Raw genomic sequence first — 18,385 nt, 5'->3', positions numbered from 1 at the left:
TTGAGCCTGTATAACACATAGATTTATTAATGTTTTCAGGCTTTTCTCTGCAACTAGGAAAGTTGCAAACAATTTTTTAAAAATTAAAGCTGAAATTCATTGGCAGTTTCTCCAACCTTGCAGCTGAAGCTGTGAAAAAACCACTGAATGTCACAAGAATTGTAGTAGAACTTTAACCGCTGGTAACATCGATTTTGTACATTTAGATTCTCCCTGATCCTGCACTGACTGTGCATATTTGACAAAATATGATCAGAAAGGATAAAAACAGCTATTACTGAGCTGCTTTCTAACAGCCAACTAGATTCAGCAAGCTTCCTACGCAAAGTTTTTCTGTGTTCTAGGGCATATTTAATGGTTTCATGAGGTGTGTATAAATATATATATGTATTTATGGAGCTGGATTACATTCTTGCAAAACCACTGGCAAAATTCCCATCGAGTTTCAAGGGAACAGGATCAGCCCTTTGATGTTTTAATAGTTTTCTGACTTCTTATTGGCTAAAGGACAAGCTACAGTAAGCAGACTTTCTGTGAAGTTTAGAGTAAATTCTCTCTGCCTTCAATCACAAAAAACAAAATGTAGTTGGAGTCTAGCAAGCCTAGACATTTTAGTAGACTTCCTCACTTATTTGTAAGAAGATTCATGAAACAGTTGCACTCATAAAAGAAGACATTTTTACTTTTTTTTCACAGGACAGGGTGACATAATTCATCTATAGTAGAGTGAAATAGCAGCATATTGGGGACAAATTTATTAGAATGGGCATCGTGACACTTTTTGGTCTCTGTTCCAGCATGGGACTCTGGTCCAGAATATCTCCTGCACCTGCCAGCTCTGTCATGATATTGTTTCTAGTGAAACAGGTAAGCTAATTCAATAATTAATAATGGACAGTATAAAAGTGAATTCCTATCGCATAACATTTTAACCTTCACAAACAGCATGTTTGTTTCAAAAATAATTCTGACATAACAATTAATGTTTATTAAAAATTAGTCGTGAGAAATGTTGACTGAGAAGCTGTAGAGTTTTGTATTAGAACTCACTCTGACTAGGTCATTTATTACAATTTTCTTCTGTTAATGCTCATTCATACGGTGAATAAATTGCATTTACATCCATTTATACAATCTCTTTTCATACCAATATTAATCCGTATTGAATTATATTTATTTTTCAATTTTCCTACCAGATATCAATACTATTGCGAATCACGTTTATTTTTTACTGTTTTACCCCTGTTCTCAAAACAGCTTTGCTTTGTTTCTAGCACTATCTTTTATCCTTTGACTTGTATGAGGGGTGAGCATTGAATCTCACATTTGTGAAATCTGCTGTTATTGATTTCATTCTGCACCTCAGCTTCTTACAGAAGGCTAGTAAATCTGTATGCGATTTGTATATTTATTTCTTGTAGACATCTATTAAACTATTCACTTCTTTTTTTTCTAAATCTATAAAAATCTGAAAGCTTACTTCTTTGTCTATACTGCCTTATAATGTGGAAGAGGTTAGGTATTTAATGACAAAATATCTCAGTGTAATTCACTTCAAGGAAATTTTCACTTATGTTTTTAATCATTATTATCTATTTATTAATATCAACCTTGATTTTGATAAATTTTTAAAAAATTGCTAAGATGTAGTAAATTTCAATTCATCTGAATAAAATTCATATATAGATTTAGGGTACATTTCTATGAAATAAGTGTACATGAGAATAAGTGTAATTGACAGGCTTACTTTAAACTGAAAATAATAAGGTATTTCTGTCCACTCATCCTCCATTTAGCTGGGTTACTAAGGAAGTGGGTTTGCATGTGTATGTGCTGTAGAGATCGTAACTGCGTTCCTAGCTTTTTTATGAAGAAAAAGTTACCAGGAGACACATATTCTGGTTTTTTTAAATAGAAAATATTCCTAATGCTTTTGTATAATTCAAAGCTAGAGCTTCTCTCACATAAATGAATATAGAACTGAAACAACTCTCAGGTTTGTGAGACACTTTAAATCTGTAGAACACCTCGACCAAAGCACTGGTTCCATCAATGCTAACAGAAAATCTCCCAACTACTTCCATGAGGTCAAAATTTTACAAGACTATAAATCACAGTGAATTACTTTGCCATAGTGATTCCTGTAACTTGTTTAAAGAAATATGTGTTCTATTTCTTTACATTTTATTTAATAAGAAAGAAAAATTTAAAGAAATAACAATCATAAATCACTATATCCATATTTTCTAGCAGACACCTATATAGGTATAAAAAATATCAATCAGAATAAACCAAGATCATAGCTGAAAGAATAAGTAAATATTTAAGCTCTTATTTCTAGTTTATACCTACATTGAAGTTTTTTCCTGTCAGTAATAGCATAGTCTGAATAAACAGAAACATTTCATTTCACCATTAGCTTAGTAAAAGAAATTAAAAGGGTGAAAACCTGATTATACTGTGGTTGGTTATGAAAAAAATAAATTTAAACCAGTCTGTTTGCAACCTTGGAGATTTATTATTATAATCCACTTCCTAAGCGAGAGCTTCAGGCAGTGTTTTCTGCTGCATCCAACATATTTTTAAACAGTGGTGTCATCTTGGTGCAGTTAGTGGGCTCTGAGAAAACCAAATGAATTGAAAGACCCTTCCAAAGAAGTTTGATTAAATTTCAGTACGGGTGAACTTTGGTGCGAGCAGGGTGCCAGGCTCGCAGGCTGAGGCGGTTCATTTGCTACCAGTGAAACTTCAGATAGCCTGAAGTGAAGAAATGTCCAGTGTAGGGCAAAAGGTCGCAGACTTTCTGAGCTTCTGTCTGGGACATTGGAGTTTAATTTCTTCTGAGTCAGAAGTCCCGTTTAAATGCTAGTGTCTGAATGTCAACTGAAACGTAAAACTAGGATCAAAAGCCATGCTGAGCTGCATGCTGCCACTGCTTGAGATCACGGTAAATTTACCTGAAAGCTTGTATTTCTACCACTGAGCATGCATTGTATCTAAATTTTGATAGCACTGAGTAGCCCAAAACCTAGATCATAATAAAACCTCACTGGGATCTGCAATCACACACCCATGTCAGATGCAGAGAGCAATTTGTGGTTTTTTCTCTGAACATACCCACAGGACTGGGCCTTCTCCCACATGCGGTAAAAGCAGGAAAAGCCCCCGCAATCTCAGCAGTGATTGCTGTGCTCCTTACATTGACCCAGCCTGCAGACCCTCCTCTTTCTGAGAGAACCTGCGCCCCTCTCTGAAGAACAATAGCAGTACGGATGTAAGATACAGAGGCAAGCCTGTCTCTGATATTTTTTGTTGAATCCTTTTCACTTAGTTAAACATACAACATCAAGGTGTCCCAGCTCCTTAATTTCCCCTTCCCTCTTAAGGCTAGTGCCTTATTCCCAGCCCACACAGTTTGCCTTCTCACTGGACAGTGAATAGCTCTCTAGGACACTTAATGAAGAAAAGCCTTAACAGGATGTCCCACTGCAGAAAACACTGAAGTCTTCTGTCTGGGGCACCTGCATCAATCCCTTTCAAGCCAAGAAGGGAAAGCAAGCTGATTGTCCTCATTCCAAGGCACTGCCAGCATTCCTGAGCCTTTCTTTATACATATGTCCTTATAGGTTTTCTCCAGAGAGAGTGGAGACAACTGCAGACTGAATAGTCACCTATGAACAGCAAGCTTGCTTTTTTTAGCTACTTTTGGTAATCCCTGTGTAAGTAGCTGACGATCAGTTCACAAGTTGCTGCCATTCAGGTCATCATGGTTTGCTGTTGAATATCTGTTTATCATTTCTTTGATACGACAAATCTATGAGGATTTCTTAGTCTTTTAGTTTAAGGCCACTCCAGGACTTTCCTTACAACTTGCAAATTTATCACCATCTCTTTTGAGATATGACCATCAGAGTTAGTCATACTATCCAGGAAGAGTTGCACCAGGGAGAAACACTACTCACTAATACTGTCTTGTACTCCTTTTCAACATCCTCCCTTGTATGTACAACTCCAGAAATGTCAATAGTCCCCTGTACTGCAACATTGTCTACAGGTGGCTCATGTCACTTCGTTTCTACAACTAAATATAAATTTTCAAAAAGTCCTCACATACATCCTCCAGCTGTAGCTTCTAGGAGTAAAATGGTCTATCACGGTGCATGCTCTGCAGAGGGGTTCATGTTTCTCTGCGATCTAAATGGCCCTTATTAACTGGTCTTTGTCTGCTCCCCTGTTAATTTCCAATCCTCCGCACATTTTTTGATTGATACCTTACATTATTTTATATGTTTTTCTAACTATATTTCAAATTAACTTTTGAAGTTAGCTGACAGCTCTTAATTTTTTTTTTGTCAGGTGCAGCCCTGATTTTATATAGACTTGATTTGTTTTTTTCATCAGAAAATCTTATGGTAGAAAAACCAAGCATCTGACAGATATTTACACCAATAGTGACCTGGTATTGGCTATCTGACTCTGCCTGCAGCTTTGCAGAAACTGACAATTACATAAGGAAGTGATGTGAAACTGTGATTTCTGCCTGAACTGCTCCTCACCCTTGTTGAGTGAGCTTCTTCATGACTGTATGTCAACCTCGTCTTCAGGAATGGAACCAAACAAGTAGCCAGGTAGCCGCTGTGAGGTTTTCCTTGCATTTCCTTGGCTGTTTAATGCATTTGTTTATTAGAAACTGAAGTGTTATCCCTTAAATCAAGCAGTCTTTTCTACAAATGCGTCATCTCCATGTCTTTGCCTCTTCAAATGAGGTTCACTGACCCAGGAGTGTCTGAAGAATCTCCCCTGGCTCACAGCATTTTGAGGCCTACATGAGGGAAATGTCAAGATTATTTTTATTTTGGAAACATGCATTCTTTTCTCATGGCTGCTGTAAATATTCTCTCCTTATCTCGCAAGCCCATCAGAGGAAGAATAATTATAGTCTTTCTACTCCCTGGAATTTGAAGTAGGGTGTCTGGAAATTAGCTGAGAGACTAAAAGCACAGTATTGGGCAGGCAACATTTTACACAGCAAAAACATGCATGAAGGAGTGGTCTCATATAACAGCTAGCTAATAGTCTCCACTGTTCTTGTTTTGAAAGTAAATAAATATGATTTTTTAATTTTTCCAACAAACATAGATTCAAAGAAAAAGATACAGGTGAAGTTCACAACCATACATTGTCCTGGTTATTTATCTCAGCCCTTGGCACATCACCAAGCTCAGACAAACTCAGGACAATGACACATGTGTGAAAGGCAGTTTCCAAAAAGGGTCTACTCCAGACAAAAGGAAATTGATGTTCCCTGGAGAGCTGAAAAAGCATCCCTTGGTATAAGGATCGTTGCTTTTTAGAAAACTTCTATTTAGTCTGCTCTCCAAAATTTCATTGGTAAAATTGGTAACATTTTCAACCAGTAGTGAATTTTTCATTTTTGGTGACTTATAGTGACTTTATAGTGAGCTATAAGTCACTTTGGTGACTTACAGTTCTTTGACTAATTGCCCATCTCTAGCCTCTCAAAGCCCTGGTTTCAGAAGACCAGCTGGCATATTACACAGAGACTGCTTAGGCTGATGTTCTTTTCCCTGGATAAATAATGATCAAGTCATCACGCTGATACTGAACTGTAAGAAGTATCTAGCATTATCCTTTCTCTACTGCTTTGCTCCTAATTGGGCATTTCTTCAACAGCCGAAATCTAACACGTCACCAAGCAATTTTGCATTTAACTCTTCTATGTTTAGGCATTCCTTTCCTAAACAGTAATTAGCATCTGCGGTCCTCTTAAAGACCTCTGCAGTCAGATATTGTGTGATAAAGATGTGTCAGAAAGATGGATATTTACGGAGAGCCTGTTAAAATATGAGAGTCCCCTTGGGACAATTGCAACCCTTACGTTGATAAGGTGTATGCCACAGATGTCTACCACATCCTAAACACATCAGTCACTATATATAAAATCATTATTAAAATCTGTCTATAGCTGGGAATTTTTATTTTTTCTTAACAGCAGAGCAAATTTTATATTAAGAGTGATTTTATCAGTGGAAACAAATGCAATTATCTCCCTTGTGCTAACAACTGTTGATCTACATCCCTGATCTCATCATTTCATGCTAATGTCTAGGTCTCTTTCCTTTCTGCTTATCTGCTTCCCCGTGCCAAGGGAAGGGAGTGACTCAAGGTCAGCATGTCCAACCAGGGCTCCTAACCCTCTTCTCTCATTCCCTTTGCAAACACCACTGACAATCCCCTCAACCTCTGTGCTTCTTCTGTGTGTTTCTGTGGCTGCAGTGCCATCCGTGTCTTATAAATGCAGCAATCCTCTTTCATAGAGCCTGCCAGAATTTGTCCATCAGAGCAAGTGCCTATTTAGACACCGACACACTTTTTCACTTCATTTGTGTTCTCAGCCTATCTTCACCCAGAAAAGAAGAGAGTGGGTGATAGGTCTGGGAGGACCCTGTGGACTGAGGGTGGATTGTTATTGCTTTTAGGAGCAGCAAAATGCGTTTGGGGACAGAAGCTTCCAGAACACAGCACAGGGTGAGCAGGCAGAGAAAGAGCCAGAGCAAGGAGCCAGGAGCCAAGCAGCCAAGAGGAGCAGGCAGCTCTTGTAATCATGGGATGGTTGATTTCCAGACACCAGAGGGGACTCTGCAGAATCTGCTGTCATTAAACTAACTAAGTCCAAAGTTGAGCCTGTCTTCAAGGCGACACTACTAAAAAGGAGATTGTTCTTGAAGTGCTTTTATTTCTATTCTCTCTAAACAGATCACATCAATGCAATTGTTCAGGATCATATTCTCTCCAGAAATCTAGCTTTTCAGAGTTCTTGATCTGCTCTGGGGTTGTCACTATAACAGGAAGGCCTAAGCAAAAACAGCTTTGAAAAGATCTAAAACAAAAAAAAGAAAATAAATGTACCTACAAAAGCTCAGGACATAAAAATACATTTGTGTGAGATGTTTTATATGGAGAAAATTTTGGCATGGATAAAAATAATGCTCCATTTCACTATGTGAGAAATCTGGAGGGCAAAGACTCTTCTCCCTTCTGGACACAAGAGGACAGCAAAACTGTGCCCTGTCCAGGCAAAAAGGGCAAGAGAGTTGGTGCAGATGGGCAAGTAAAACAAAGATTTACAATTGTTTTTTCTCAAAAAAAAAGAAGAGTAAAAGAAAGATGTCTATGGCACAGTTGCAGCTGTTGGAGAAAGAAGTGGTCTTTGAAGTGCTGGGCAGGAGTACAGAATACACTGGAGAAAAGGTGTTAGTGGCTAAATAGTATTGCTTATTCATTACTCTTTTATTCAATTTTTTTACTGTACTACTCAACCAGGTGTGCTTGATTATCTTTAAAAATATTATAAAAATAAACAGCCCTCAAAATTATCACCAATCAGGTTCCTAAATTAATCTAGCAGAAACATAAATATATGAGAAGTATTTGCTGACCTTGGCATAAATTGACTGTAAAGAGCCTGGAAAGACTGCAAAATTTGTGAAGATAAGCACCCATTTTCTGCAGGGGAGGAATGAAATGCCAGTGTTTTTGGTGCACCCTCACAGGTCCTAGCAATTAAATATCTGTGTGGATTTTTTCAAAGGGACTTTACACAAGTTGAATAGATTTCTGTGGTAATATAGCAGCATGGCAATACATTTCTTGCTCAGGCAAAGACAGCAACTGAAGAAATTTCACTAATAGTTTCCTGGAGAAGGAAGGGGTCTGTCTTTACCTCCCTGCTTACCTACTGTTCCTCCATTCTCCTCTCCTCTCCTCTCTCCTCTTCTCTCCTCTCCTCTTAAATGTCTTATAATGGAAAGAAACTTTCCACTAAAAGACCACAAGATTCTAACTGATTTTCCTCATGTTTAGTATTTTCACTCACAGGCCAAAGGATCTGTGCTGCAAAAAACCACTACTGGATGGAACAAATATAAACAAGAATGCTTGAAAAAGCTGCAGGAATCAACTGTAGATACTGGTAAGGAAACAAACAGCACAATAAAGCAACGTGTTAAGTAACATTGATGAATATGCAAATATTCTTTGACTTGCTTTGCAGAAGTGTGTGTCTGTTTATAAGTTCTAAATGTAGAACAATCAGCTGTAATGAGACATGCAAACATGCAATCATGAAGTTAATGGCTCTCTTTGTCCTGAAACATATTAGGTTCCTATATGTAAAACCAGATCATATACAGAAATGAACCATTGAACAGCTGGTGCTGAGCTACCCCTATGGTGCGGCACTGAGTGTCTGGTCAAGAGGTAGCTGCTACCCATTATTGGTAAGAACTACGTCCTTTGGATGAAGGAGACCAGTTTTCACTTCCCTTTTCAGCCTGAAGGAAGTCAAACTCATATTCCTGGAAATTATGCTAACCACAGGAGAACAGACCATCCAGAGAAAAGAAGATGTCTCCCATATCTATACTTTAGAAACTGAGCCATGGCAGAGAAGAATCCAAAACACATGAGGCAAGACAGAGTCCGGTTTCTGCATAGTCAAGGCAGCTGGGGAGCTTCTCTCTTCTCACAGGACTGCTTATGCATTTTAGGTTAATAAGCTAAGACACAGAGACCAGGTTGCCCCATGTTCACCTGGCACTTATAACCATTAGCTTAAAGACCCTTATTTATTCTCCTGCCTCCACAGCTTTTGGATTCTTGGCTGAAGAGCAGCATAGCTTCAGAGGACAGTGTCTTCTGAAAAGTGTCAGAGGGAGGAACTGAGTCCACATCTCCTACCTCTGGTTGAGTGCTCTAAATTTTATGCTGTTTGGTAAAAAGGGAGCTTATAATCTGGGATTCTTTCACTCTTAAAAGTATAAACTCTGCTCACCTAGATGTCTGTCTTCAGGAAAGGATGACACAGGCTTGGTTTGAGAAGTTGGAGAGGTTCAAGAAGTGGCTGGGAGAGAGGTGACTGCAGTCACCAAGGAAAGATTAAGAGTGAAACTGTGCTCTATGTTTTGTACTCACTGGATATAGGCAGGTCTCTGCTCCCGTGTGCAAGTGATACACTCATGGTCATATTGCTTGGTGGCTACCTCAACCTGTCAACTGCACAGGGAGACTCCAGGATGATATTATGAGCTCTGACTCACTTTGCTAGTGGCAGAAAGCTGCATTCATGACATTGTAGTGTGCATTTTGTCGGCCAGAACATATGGTCTGATTAAGGTCAATGTGTATATTTTTCATCATTCAAAATACATTTAGAAGTTGGAAATCAATCCAAAGCATTGATCTGGGAATTTAAAAGAGCAGAAAAAAATAAAAAAAAGAGAGGCTTTCAAGCCTAAATGATGTAAAATTTTATGTTTTAAAGTTCCTTATACTTTTCCCAAAATATTGAAATCTCTAACTTTCACAGGCCTTTGAAAAGCAAAAGGGAAGATATACCCTGTGATTCAAGGAAACTATTTTTAGCGATCACATTCAATAACAGGCTTTCTCTTCTTTCAACTGAATTAGGAGTTGCTGAAAATGAGCAGTTCTGCTTGGGCATGGCAGCATGCTAAAGGAATGAATCCTCATGCTCTCCAGCCTCCATCACTGACCTTCTCCCGAGGCAGCTGCAGCTCCTGGCAGCTGCAACAGCATGAGTTAATTGCCTTAGCTTACACTGTGAAGCTGTAACAGCTGGGGAAACAAAGCAAGACCCCATTCTTATTTCTGACCCCCATCTCCAACAAGAACTTGGTTCAGCTTTCATAGTATACGTGGGACAGGAAATGCCCACTCATTCTTCTGGAGCTTTTGGGTGTGCTTAAAAGCAAAAAAAAGAAGCATACCACCTATGCAAAGGAGGCCAAATACCCATCGAGGACTACCAGAACTTTGCTAGGGCTTGCAGAGATGCAGTCAGGAGCTAAGGGTCATCTAGAACTGAAATTGTCCAAAGATGTCAAGAACAACAACATACATGAGCAGAAACACAGAGAAGACATAGGTTCATTACTAAAGGGCAGGGAAACTAGTCACTAATAAAGGAGGACCCAGGAAACTACAGGCCCATTAGTCTTGCTTCAATCCCTGGGAAAGTAATGGAATGAGTCCTCCTAGATGCTGTTACTAACCAAATGAAGCAGGTGATTAGGAAAAGCCAGCACAAATTTACCGAAAGCAAATCATGCCTGACTGACTAACGTGGTCACCTTCTACAACAAGGTAACATCTGCTGTCGACATGGGGAGAGCAGTGGATGTTGTTTACCTGGGCTTCAGCAAAGCATTCGACACTGCTTCCCACAGCTTTCTCCTGGACAAGCTGGCAAGGTAGAGATGGGATGGAGGGTTGTGAGATGGGTAGCAAACCGGCTAACAGGCCATGCTCAAACAGTGATGAAAAATGGTTTTTGACTCAGGCTGGCAGCCTATCACAAGTGGGGTCCCCCAGGGATCAATACCAGGCCCCATGATGTTCAACGTCTTCATAAATGTTCTGGGCACAACGGCATGAAAGCACCCTCACGAAGTTTGCTGATGATGCCAAACTATGTAGTGAGGTGGACAGGTCAGAACGCAGAGCCATCTTACAGAGACACCTGGACAGGCTGGAAGAGTGGGCTATCAAGAACTGTATGAAGTTTAACAAAGACGTAGCCAAAGAGCTCAGTACAGGCTAGGATGTGTGTGGCTGGGGAGCCACCTTGCTGAAAGGGACCTGGGTGTCCTGGTGGACAACAAGCTGAACATGTCAGCAGTGCACCACTGCCTCAGCAAAAGCAAATTGGATCCTGGGCTGCATCTGCAGGGGCATTACTAGCAGAGATAGAGAAGTGATCATCCCATGCCACAGCGCTTGTCAGGCCGCATGTGGAGTACTGTGTCCAGTTCTGGTCCCCACAATTCAAGAAAGACGTGGACAGACTGGAGAGGGTCCAAAGGAGGGCCATGGAGATGATCGAAGGGCTGGAGAACCTGCCCTATGAGGAAAGACTGAAGGAGTTAGGTCTTTTCACCCTGGAGAACAGAAGGTGCAAGGGGGGACCTCATCAGAGTAAAAGGTGGCTACAAAAAGGCCGAAGGCTCTCTTCACAAAGAGCCACATGGAGAGGACAAGGGGCAACGAGTACCAGTTGCACTGGGAGAGGTTTCTCCTTGATATAAGAAAGACATTTTTTACAGTGAGAATAATCATTCACTGTAACAACCTCCCAGGGATGTGGTGGAGTCCCCATCACTGGAGGTTTTCAAGATGTGATTGAACAGGGTGCTAAATAATCTCATCTAGGCTCCCTTTCCCACAAAAGCTTGGACCAGATCTTGGATCTTTTGAGGTCCCTTCCAACCTGGGCTGTTCTATGATTCTATGGTATTTCAGGAAAGCATGGTAACGACTGGGCCACTAGTGGTGCTGAAGGAGATCGGATAACCTTTGTTCAAGTTGACCCACTATGTATCCAGCAGTGACAGCTGGGGGAAAACAGGAGTTCCAGTCCCAATTCTCTGTGACGTTTATGTGTTTTTTATGAGCAGGCACTGGATGAAAACAGAAGTAATCTGGGGTGTGGAACTTGTACTTTCCACACTCTGGGGACATGGAGGTTCTGAATTCAGTTTCCACCAACTTACAAGAGGATAATAAAGATTATATGAATAATGTCCTGGGGTATTCTTCTAGCCTTTACTATGCAAAAGGGGAAAACCATCAACAATGTTTAAAGCCAGTTCTGCCAGTATGCATATCCATGCTAAGAACTTAGAATCTGGGAATCTCCATAGTTTAGGGACTTGCATGAATGGCACATCATTTCTGAGTCCTAAGCAGTCTGAGGCAGGAAAACCAGGCAGTTGCCTCTGTCAAAACTGTTATGCTTCTAGTACAACACAGTGTCAATTTGAGCACATAATGAAAAGTCTGCCAGCAGTGTCATGCATCTGGGCTGTCTCAGGTCCCCAAAAAAACAGGTAGGCAGGTGTTGGATTTGTTCCCTTGGAAGCAAGCAACTAACTGTTCTGGTTACCATGCTGGATGTTACCATGTAGGAGAGTCACTGTACCAAGAGCACATGCAGGAAGGGTCAGGGTGTCACTCAGCTGAAGCATTCAGTTATCTAGTTCTTCATTGTCCACTTTACCATGCTAGATTTTTATGTGATTATAAAATAATACTTGTTGCTAGATGCCAACAATCTAATTATATGTTTTCCTTCTATGTTGTGTAAATCTTTATCTGACTTCAAGGTTTCAAAGGTGAATGACCAGAAGTCAGAAAAGTAGTAATGAAGATACGCAGTAAAAATGTTAAGCAGATTTTCTCAGAAAGAAAGTATATTTGTGACAGAGGGGTCATCAGAACAGTGTGTATGGCCAGCATGATAAAAAAGCTGAGCTACACTTACGTCCAATACAATCCACCTTCTAGGAAGTCTGATCATCCCTAGGCGTGTGTTTTCTAGTAGTAGGCCACAAGTACCAAAAAGTATGATCTCACTCCCAGAGTTTTGCTTTTTGTTGTCCTTTGACATTTGGAAATGCTATGCTTTTCTCTTCTCTTCTCTTCTCTTCTCTTCTCTTCTCTTCTCTTCTCTTCTCTTCTCTTCTCTTCTCTTCTCTTCTCTTCTCTTCTCTTCTCTTCTTTCTCTTCTCTTCTCTTCTCTCTCTTCTCTTCTCTTCTCTTCTCTTCTCTTCTCTTCTCTTCTCTTCTCTTCTCTTCTCTTCTCTTCTCTTCTTCTGCTTACTTTGGCTGTGGGAAACAAGGAAGGAGAAAACACAGAAAGATCAGACAAAGAAGCTGCCATAAATTACAGACTATGTGACTACACTCAGAGAGGCAAGAAGACAGAGTGATGAGGATTGCAGAGGGGACAAAAGTTTTTCTGGAAAGCAAGGGAAGCAAAGCACAGATCAGCCCAGCCAGTACACCTGCAAGATAGCTTACAACTAAAGCTGACAAGAAAGAAAGAGAAACAGTGGTGAGAAGCTAGAGATCAATGACCTGTGGTGAAAACCTGGTGTGCAGAAACACTTAGCACGATGCAAAAGAAGAGTGTATTATGGTGGGAAGGCAGAGAATGGTGGCTTTTGGTGGCAACTAGAACTAAGCCAGATGATCCAGGAGGCCAAAAGCAGTGACATATGGCAAGATATTAGAGGGCAGTAGTTTGTACTAGTAGGTGATCAGGAGAACTACAGGGACTCAGAACTCCAGTTTTCATGAAATGGAGAAAAAACTATTTTTCTCCTGGCAGCCTACCTAATCCACACTTGAACAAACCTTGATCAGATATTGGGGAAAGGAACAATAAAAATGCAGCTGTAAATGTTAACAACTACACGGATCATAAGGCAGATGGGGCCACAGATGTTCAGCCTCAAAGGTACAAGGGAATTACTAAGAATGCACATACTGTGCTCTGTATTTTAGCAGAAGCACCCCAAAAAGATGCTGGTGAGATAGCACACAGCTGTATTTATTGCTCCCTGTATTCTTCTTCCCACACAAGTTTCTCAAAGTGGTGTTAAGTATTACAGAAAACAAAGCAGAATATACTCTTCTAGCTTTGGATGGGCAAAAGCATTAAAGTTAAGAGAGGAGAACTTCAGCTTATCCTAGAAGAAAGACAGAAACTAACCAAGACACTAATGCAGCCATTAATGCATTTTACTTTGTCTTACTGAAACCTGATTGCACCATTTCAATTCTGCATTAACAAATGTTTTATCTTAACCTTAAGTCCTGTGAGTGATGTGAGACCTGTGAAGCTTAAAACTGAGTTAGCCTGAGATATTACCAGCTCCCTAACCTCTACTGCCCAAAGACTAAGAAGAGTTACTATCCGAGAAGCTGGCAGTGGTCTGAACTGAGAACTGGTGTCACAGGGGTTATGAAGGGTGGAATATCTTCCATTTACTAGCAAAAAGTCTCCGGCATGTACCAAAAACAGTGAGTGAGAGCACAGCTGGGATCTGTTACATTTGGACAACAGAGGCCTCAGGATTATTTAGAGCAACACCCTTGTCTCATAATGAAGCATGTAAAACCTGCTGCTGTTGTGTAGATCCAGGGAAGAAGGGTAGCAGCCATTTCTGCACTGTGCACTGAGTACTGGACAGTGAATGCACAAATTCTATCATCTGCTACATCTTGTAAATACGCTGGAGTAGCTTGCAGGTTACCTGGAAATGTATACAATGGTTATCATGATTGTCCATTGTCTGAACAACTTTTTCTAAAACTTCTATTTGCTTCTCTCCTCAGGAATACATTGTAATGGGACATTTGATCAATTTGTTTGCTGGCCTTACTCACCCCCAGGAATTGTCTCTGTTCCTTGTCCTCCATATTTGCCATGGTTGGAAAACGGTAATGTGAAAGTGGTAACTTCTCTTTGAGTTTATGTTGGGAATCCAGCTAAAGGACAGATGGTGCTCATCTCTCATCCCAGTGTCCTTTGAAGTGTCTGAGGGCTTTCTTGTCTCACCTCTTTTCACCTCTTTTCTGAATTGAGGCACAAAATTGTTGTCGATGTTTAATTATTTACTCTTTTTCTCAATCTGTGCTTGTTACAGCTCCATATTGTCTGCTATAAAGCAACATTTCCAAGATCATGTAACCGTACTGCCAAGCCTTTATTGGCAGTAATAGATTTGTGGTTCAGCTTCTGAGGTTCAACTTCTGGGGTTCCCACTGACCCCAGACAAGAAGCTCTCTCCCAGAAAACTGGAATAGCCAAACAAAGCAGCAGTCCAAGCAGTCAGCCCTCCAGTAGGACATACCACACCACCAGAAAGTGGTGTGGTGAAAAAACAAGTGTCGTGGTTTAGCCCCAGCCAGCAACTAAGCACCACGCAGCCGCTCGCTCACTCCCCCCTGGTGGGATGGGGGAGAGAATCGGAAGAGCAAAAGTAAGAAAACTCGAGGGTTGAGATAAAGACAGTTTAATAGGGAAAGCAAAAGCCGCGCACGCAAGCAAAGCAAAGCAAGGAATTCCTTCACTACTTCCCATGGACAGGCAGGTGTTCAGCCATCTCCAGGAAAGCAGGGCTCCATCACGCGTAATGGTTACTTGGGAAGACAAACGCCATCACTCCAAATGTCCCCCCTTCCTTCTTCTTCCCCAGCTTTATATACTGAGCATGATGTCATGTGGTATGGAATAGCCCTTTGGTCAGTTTGGATCAACTATCCTGGCTGTGTCCCCTCCCAGCTTCTTCTGCACCTGGCAGAGCATGGGAAGCTGAAAAGTCCTTGGCTAGTGCAGCAACAACTAAAACATCTCTGTATTATCAACACTGTTTTCAGCACAAATTCAAAACATAGCCCCATACCAGCCACTCTAAAGAAAATTAACTCAATCTCAGCTGAAACCAGGACAACAAGCTTTCCAAGCAGCCTTTTCCTGGAGGGAGTGGAGCAGGGAGGCTCTCAGGAAGGGAAAAAGAATAACATCTGCAGGAGCAAAACTGTCTAAAAGCAAATAACATTCCCTTTCTCCTAAAGAAATGAAAGGACTTTCCTACCACCACAGCCTAGCATTTCTGAATCCTGCTACACAGCCTTTCTTAGCTACATGCAGCTTTCTTAGCTGCATTTCTAATACCACTTGGAAGGACCAATTGTGTCTGAGTCCTCTAGTTTATGGGAGACTACTTACGGGCTGCTTATCCTAGCTTTCTCCAGTCCACCCCACACATGGTTTGTTCTGTAATGTCATCATTTGTCCTTTTTTGTGCTGCTAAACAGAAAGAGACCCAGCTTCTCTCTAGTCTCCCAAACAACTGCTTCTGTCAACCGTTTAGAACAGATTTCGGCTCATCATAATACACATAAAAACATCTTTCTTCCCTCCATGTAATGAAGACTCTTTTTTTCTCTTTTTCTGTCTAAATTTCTACAAAAGCAAGATGTAAGACATTACACCAGGTCATTAAGCTTTTAATTGTGTTCACAGTGGGGAACACAGTGGGGCTGCTGTGTTACAACATCATCTGGCATTCTCATCCATGCCACAGAACCTTAGGAGAAAAGGCATTAGAGACAGCCCAGCTGTCTGTTTGCCCTAGAGATTTTGCGGGACTGAGGTTAGGGTTGCTGCTGGTCCCCATTTCCATTGCTGGTCCCATTTCCAAGGCATAGCTGTGTCTGTTCTGGGACACCGATGGACTCAAACCAGAAATGCTTGGAAGCTTGAGGTAAATTTACTGTGGTTTGTCATCATTGCCAAGCCTGAGCACCGAAAAATTAGGGCAGTCTAGAAATTAGATTTCTGATCACGTTTCATAAATGCCTTCAGATTTTTTTCAGTGTCTAGTCTCCACACAGAGCTCCTGCTCCATCACAGCAAACTGTGCTCCCAAAGCAGTTCCTCAGTTCCAGTTATCCTGAGCGAAACAAGATATTCTGGTTGTTGCTGCAACCCTTAAACAATTTCTAATTCAAAAATGAATGAAAAAGCTCAGGTCTGATCAGAAATAAATGGAAGGCAGCTGTTGAGGACATGAAACAAACATCAACCAGGGTCCCAATGCCATTCTTCTGATCTAACAGGCAAATTCTTAATTAGTATAAACTAGGACAATGCAGTGAAAGCCAAGAAAGCTTCACCGGTTCACACCACCTGCTGATCGGGCCCAAAGCACATAAATAAAACACGAGCCAGAAGTGTTTCAGAGAAAGATCATTCCCTAGTCAAACCATACTCTTTTGCCTGCACAGCCTGGGCAATGTGCTACTCATACTTGATGGAACTTTTGAGCTTAATGAGGAAAAAGGAATAAAGTGAGATACAGGTTTTTCGTTTGGATGTAGTAACTATGTATTTTTTGTAAATAGCAGGTACATTCTGGGAATTTATTTCTGCTAGATTACATTCCTACTTTGTCCCACGTTAATACGAAAAATGTATTGCCAAAGATGAAAGAAAAGTGGTTTTTATTCCTTTTTTGAGTGGGGGTAGGGTGGTGTCTATTGCTGTGGTGTAAGGGAGAAATCTTTAAAACATGTATGAAAAATGAAATCTTGATTTTGACCTTTCAGACTAAACCTCTGTTTACTTTCAGGAAGTGTAGGAAATGCATACAGAGTCTGCTTGGATGAAGGGACTTGGCAAACGAAGGAAAACTCCACAGACATTTGGCGTGATACTTCAGAATGTTCTGAGAAAAATAATTTAAAAAAAAATGTAAGTAGGTTTTATATTATGGTTTAATACTTTAATCTTCTTAATCCCTTCTTGAGTAACTGATAAAACATTTCCATTGAATACCTGCAAAAGATGTTCAGTTTTCATTTAGATTACCAAATGGAAACCTGTTCTTTTATTTAGAAGAAGCGGAGGAGGAAAGATTAAGGAGGGGGATTCCTGCTTTAGATGCCACAAATTCTTTTCTGTTCAGAGTCCAGTGTTCATATGTGCTAAATTTCTCCTAATAAAATTGAAAAAGACTGCAACTCGACAAGCAAATAACTTAAATTCAAAGCATCCCATCATCTCCCCAAATCGCCGTTGTCTGCCAGGGCTAGACAACTTCATTCCCTGCCGCTTCCTGAGCCTTTTAGCATTTAATGAGCCGTTAACTCGTCCTTTCAAATTTAGCTAGTCACCGACTGGAGAATTCATCATAATGCAAATGCCGCCCTTCCCGCTCTGCTACAGCATGCAGCCCAAGCGTCGGGCTTTGTCAGCACGGGGGGAATGGCTCTCCCGAGCTGAATCAAACTAGATACTCTCGCCTCGACAGCGCACAGCTCTTTGTACTGAAGAGAAAATGAAAACAATTACTGATCAGCTCTGGTTTGTGAAGCTGGGAATCACACTCTTGCTCTCTATCTGCAAAGAAGCCTGGCTCGTGTTCTCTGCGAGAAGGCAGTTTGCAACCGAGCAAGCTCACTTCCACCACCCGCGTTAGGTTTAAGGTAAAGGACAGCTGAAGCAGTGAAACAGGGATTTGATGCTGTTGCCTGCTTGTGCAACTGAGCAATGACTTGCAACGAATGCAGCAGCATTTCAGCTAACAGTAAAGCATGCAGCTTCTCTGGTTTCAGCTTCTTGTAACTTATTTTGCCATAAAGTTCAGCTTAGCTGATGTCAAGTCTGTTAGGTAAGCACTATTACTGTTTATTTTTTAATTTTAGTACTTTATTGGGTGAGCACTGTTAGAGTTTATTACTTTATTGATTACTTTATTAAACACTGTTAGTTCAGGATCCCCATGTACTGCTAAGTTTTTACTAAACTCTTTATATAGTGGGTACATGAACTTCCAAAGTTACAGTTTATTTATACAAGTGTGATAAATATTCCTAAGTACTGAGAGTTTTCCACGGTTTGTTGACCATTCTGGATCGCAAACTTGTGGGTGGGAGACATGTTAATTAATCTTGTGTAACAGCAGACGATTTCTCTGAAACCTTTAACCAGCTT

At 40.7% G+C, this 18,385-nt stretch overlaps 1 protein-coding gene across 1 annotated transcript in view; it reads left to right on the top strand.

Moving 5' to 3' along the window:
• The first annotated feature begins 762 nt into the window (after positions 1 to 762).
• The window catches only part of GLP2R (glucagon like peptide 2 receptor), a 44,558-nt gene continuing 26,935 nt past the window's right edge, over positions 763 to 18,385 (top strand). Inside the window, exons 1-4 of the mRNA XM_072881161.1 lie at positions 763 to 867; positions 7,900 to 7,993; positions 14,221 to 14,325; positions 17,022 to 17,147. Of these exons, the coding sequence (XP_072737262.1) occupies positions 763 to 867; positions 7,900 to 7,993; positions 14,221 to 14,325; positions 17,022 to 17,147 (430 nt within the window). The remainder of the gene's footprint in view (positions 868 to 7,899; positions 7,994 to 14,220; positions 14,326 to 17,021; positions 17,148 to 18,385) is intronic.

This window comes from Ciconia boyciana, chromosome 16 (genome assembly GCF_034638445.1).
Source record: "Ciconia boyciana chromosome 16, ASM3463844v1, whole genome shotgun sequence".
NCBI classification, from domain to species: domain Eukaryota; kingdom Metazoa; phylum Chordata; class Aves; order Ciconiiformes; family Ciconiidae; genus Ciconia; species Ciconia boyciana.
The sequence above is the reverse complement of the archived record's forward strand: the minus strand, read 5'-3'. Positions and strand labels throughout refer to the sequence as shown.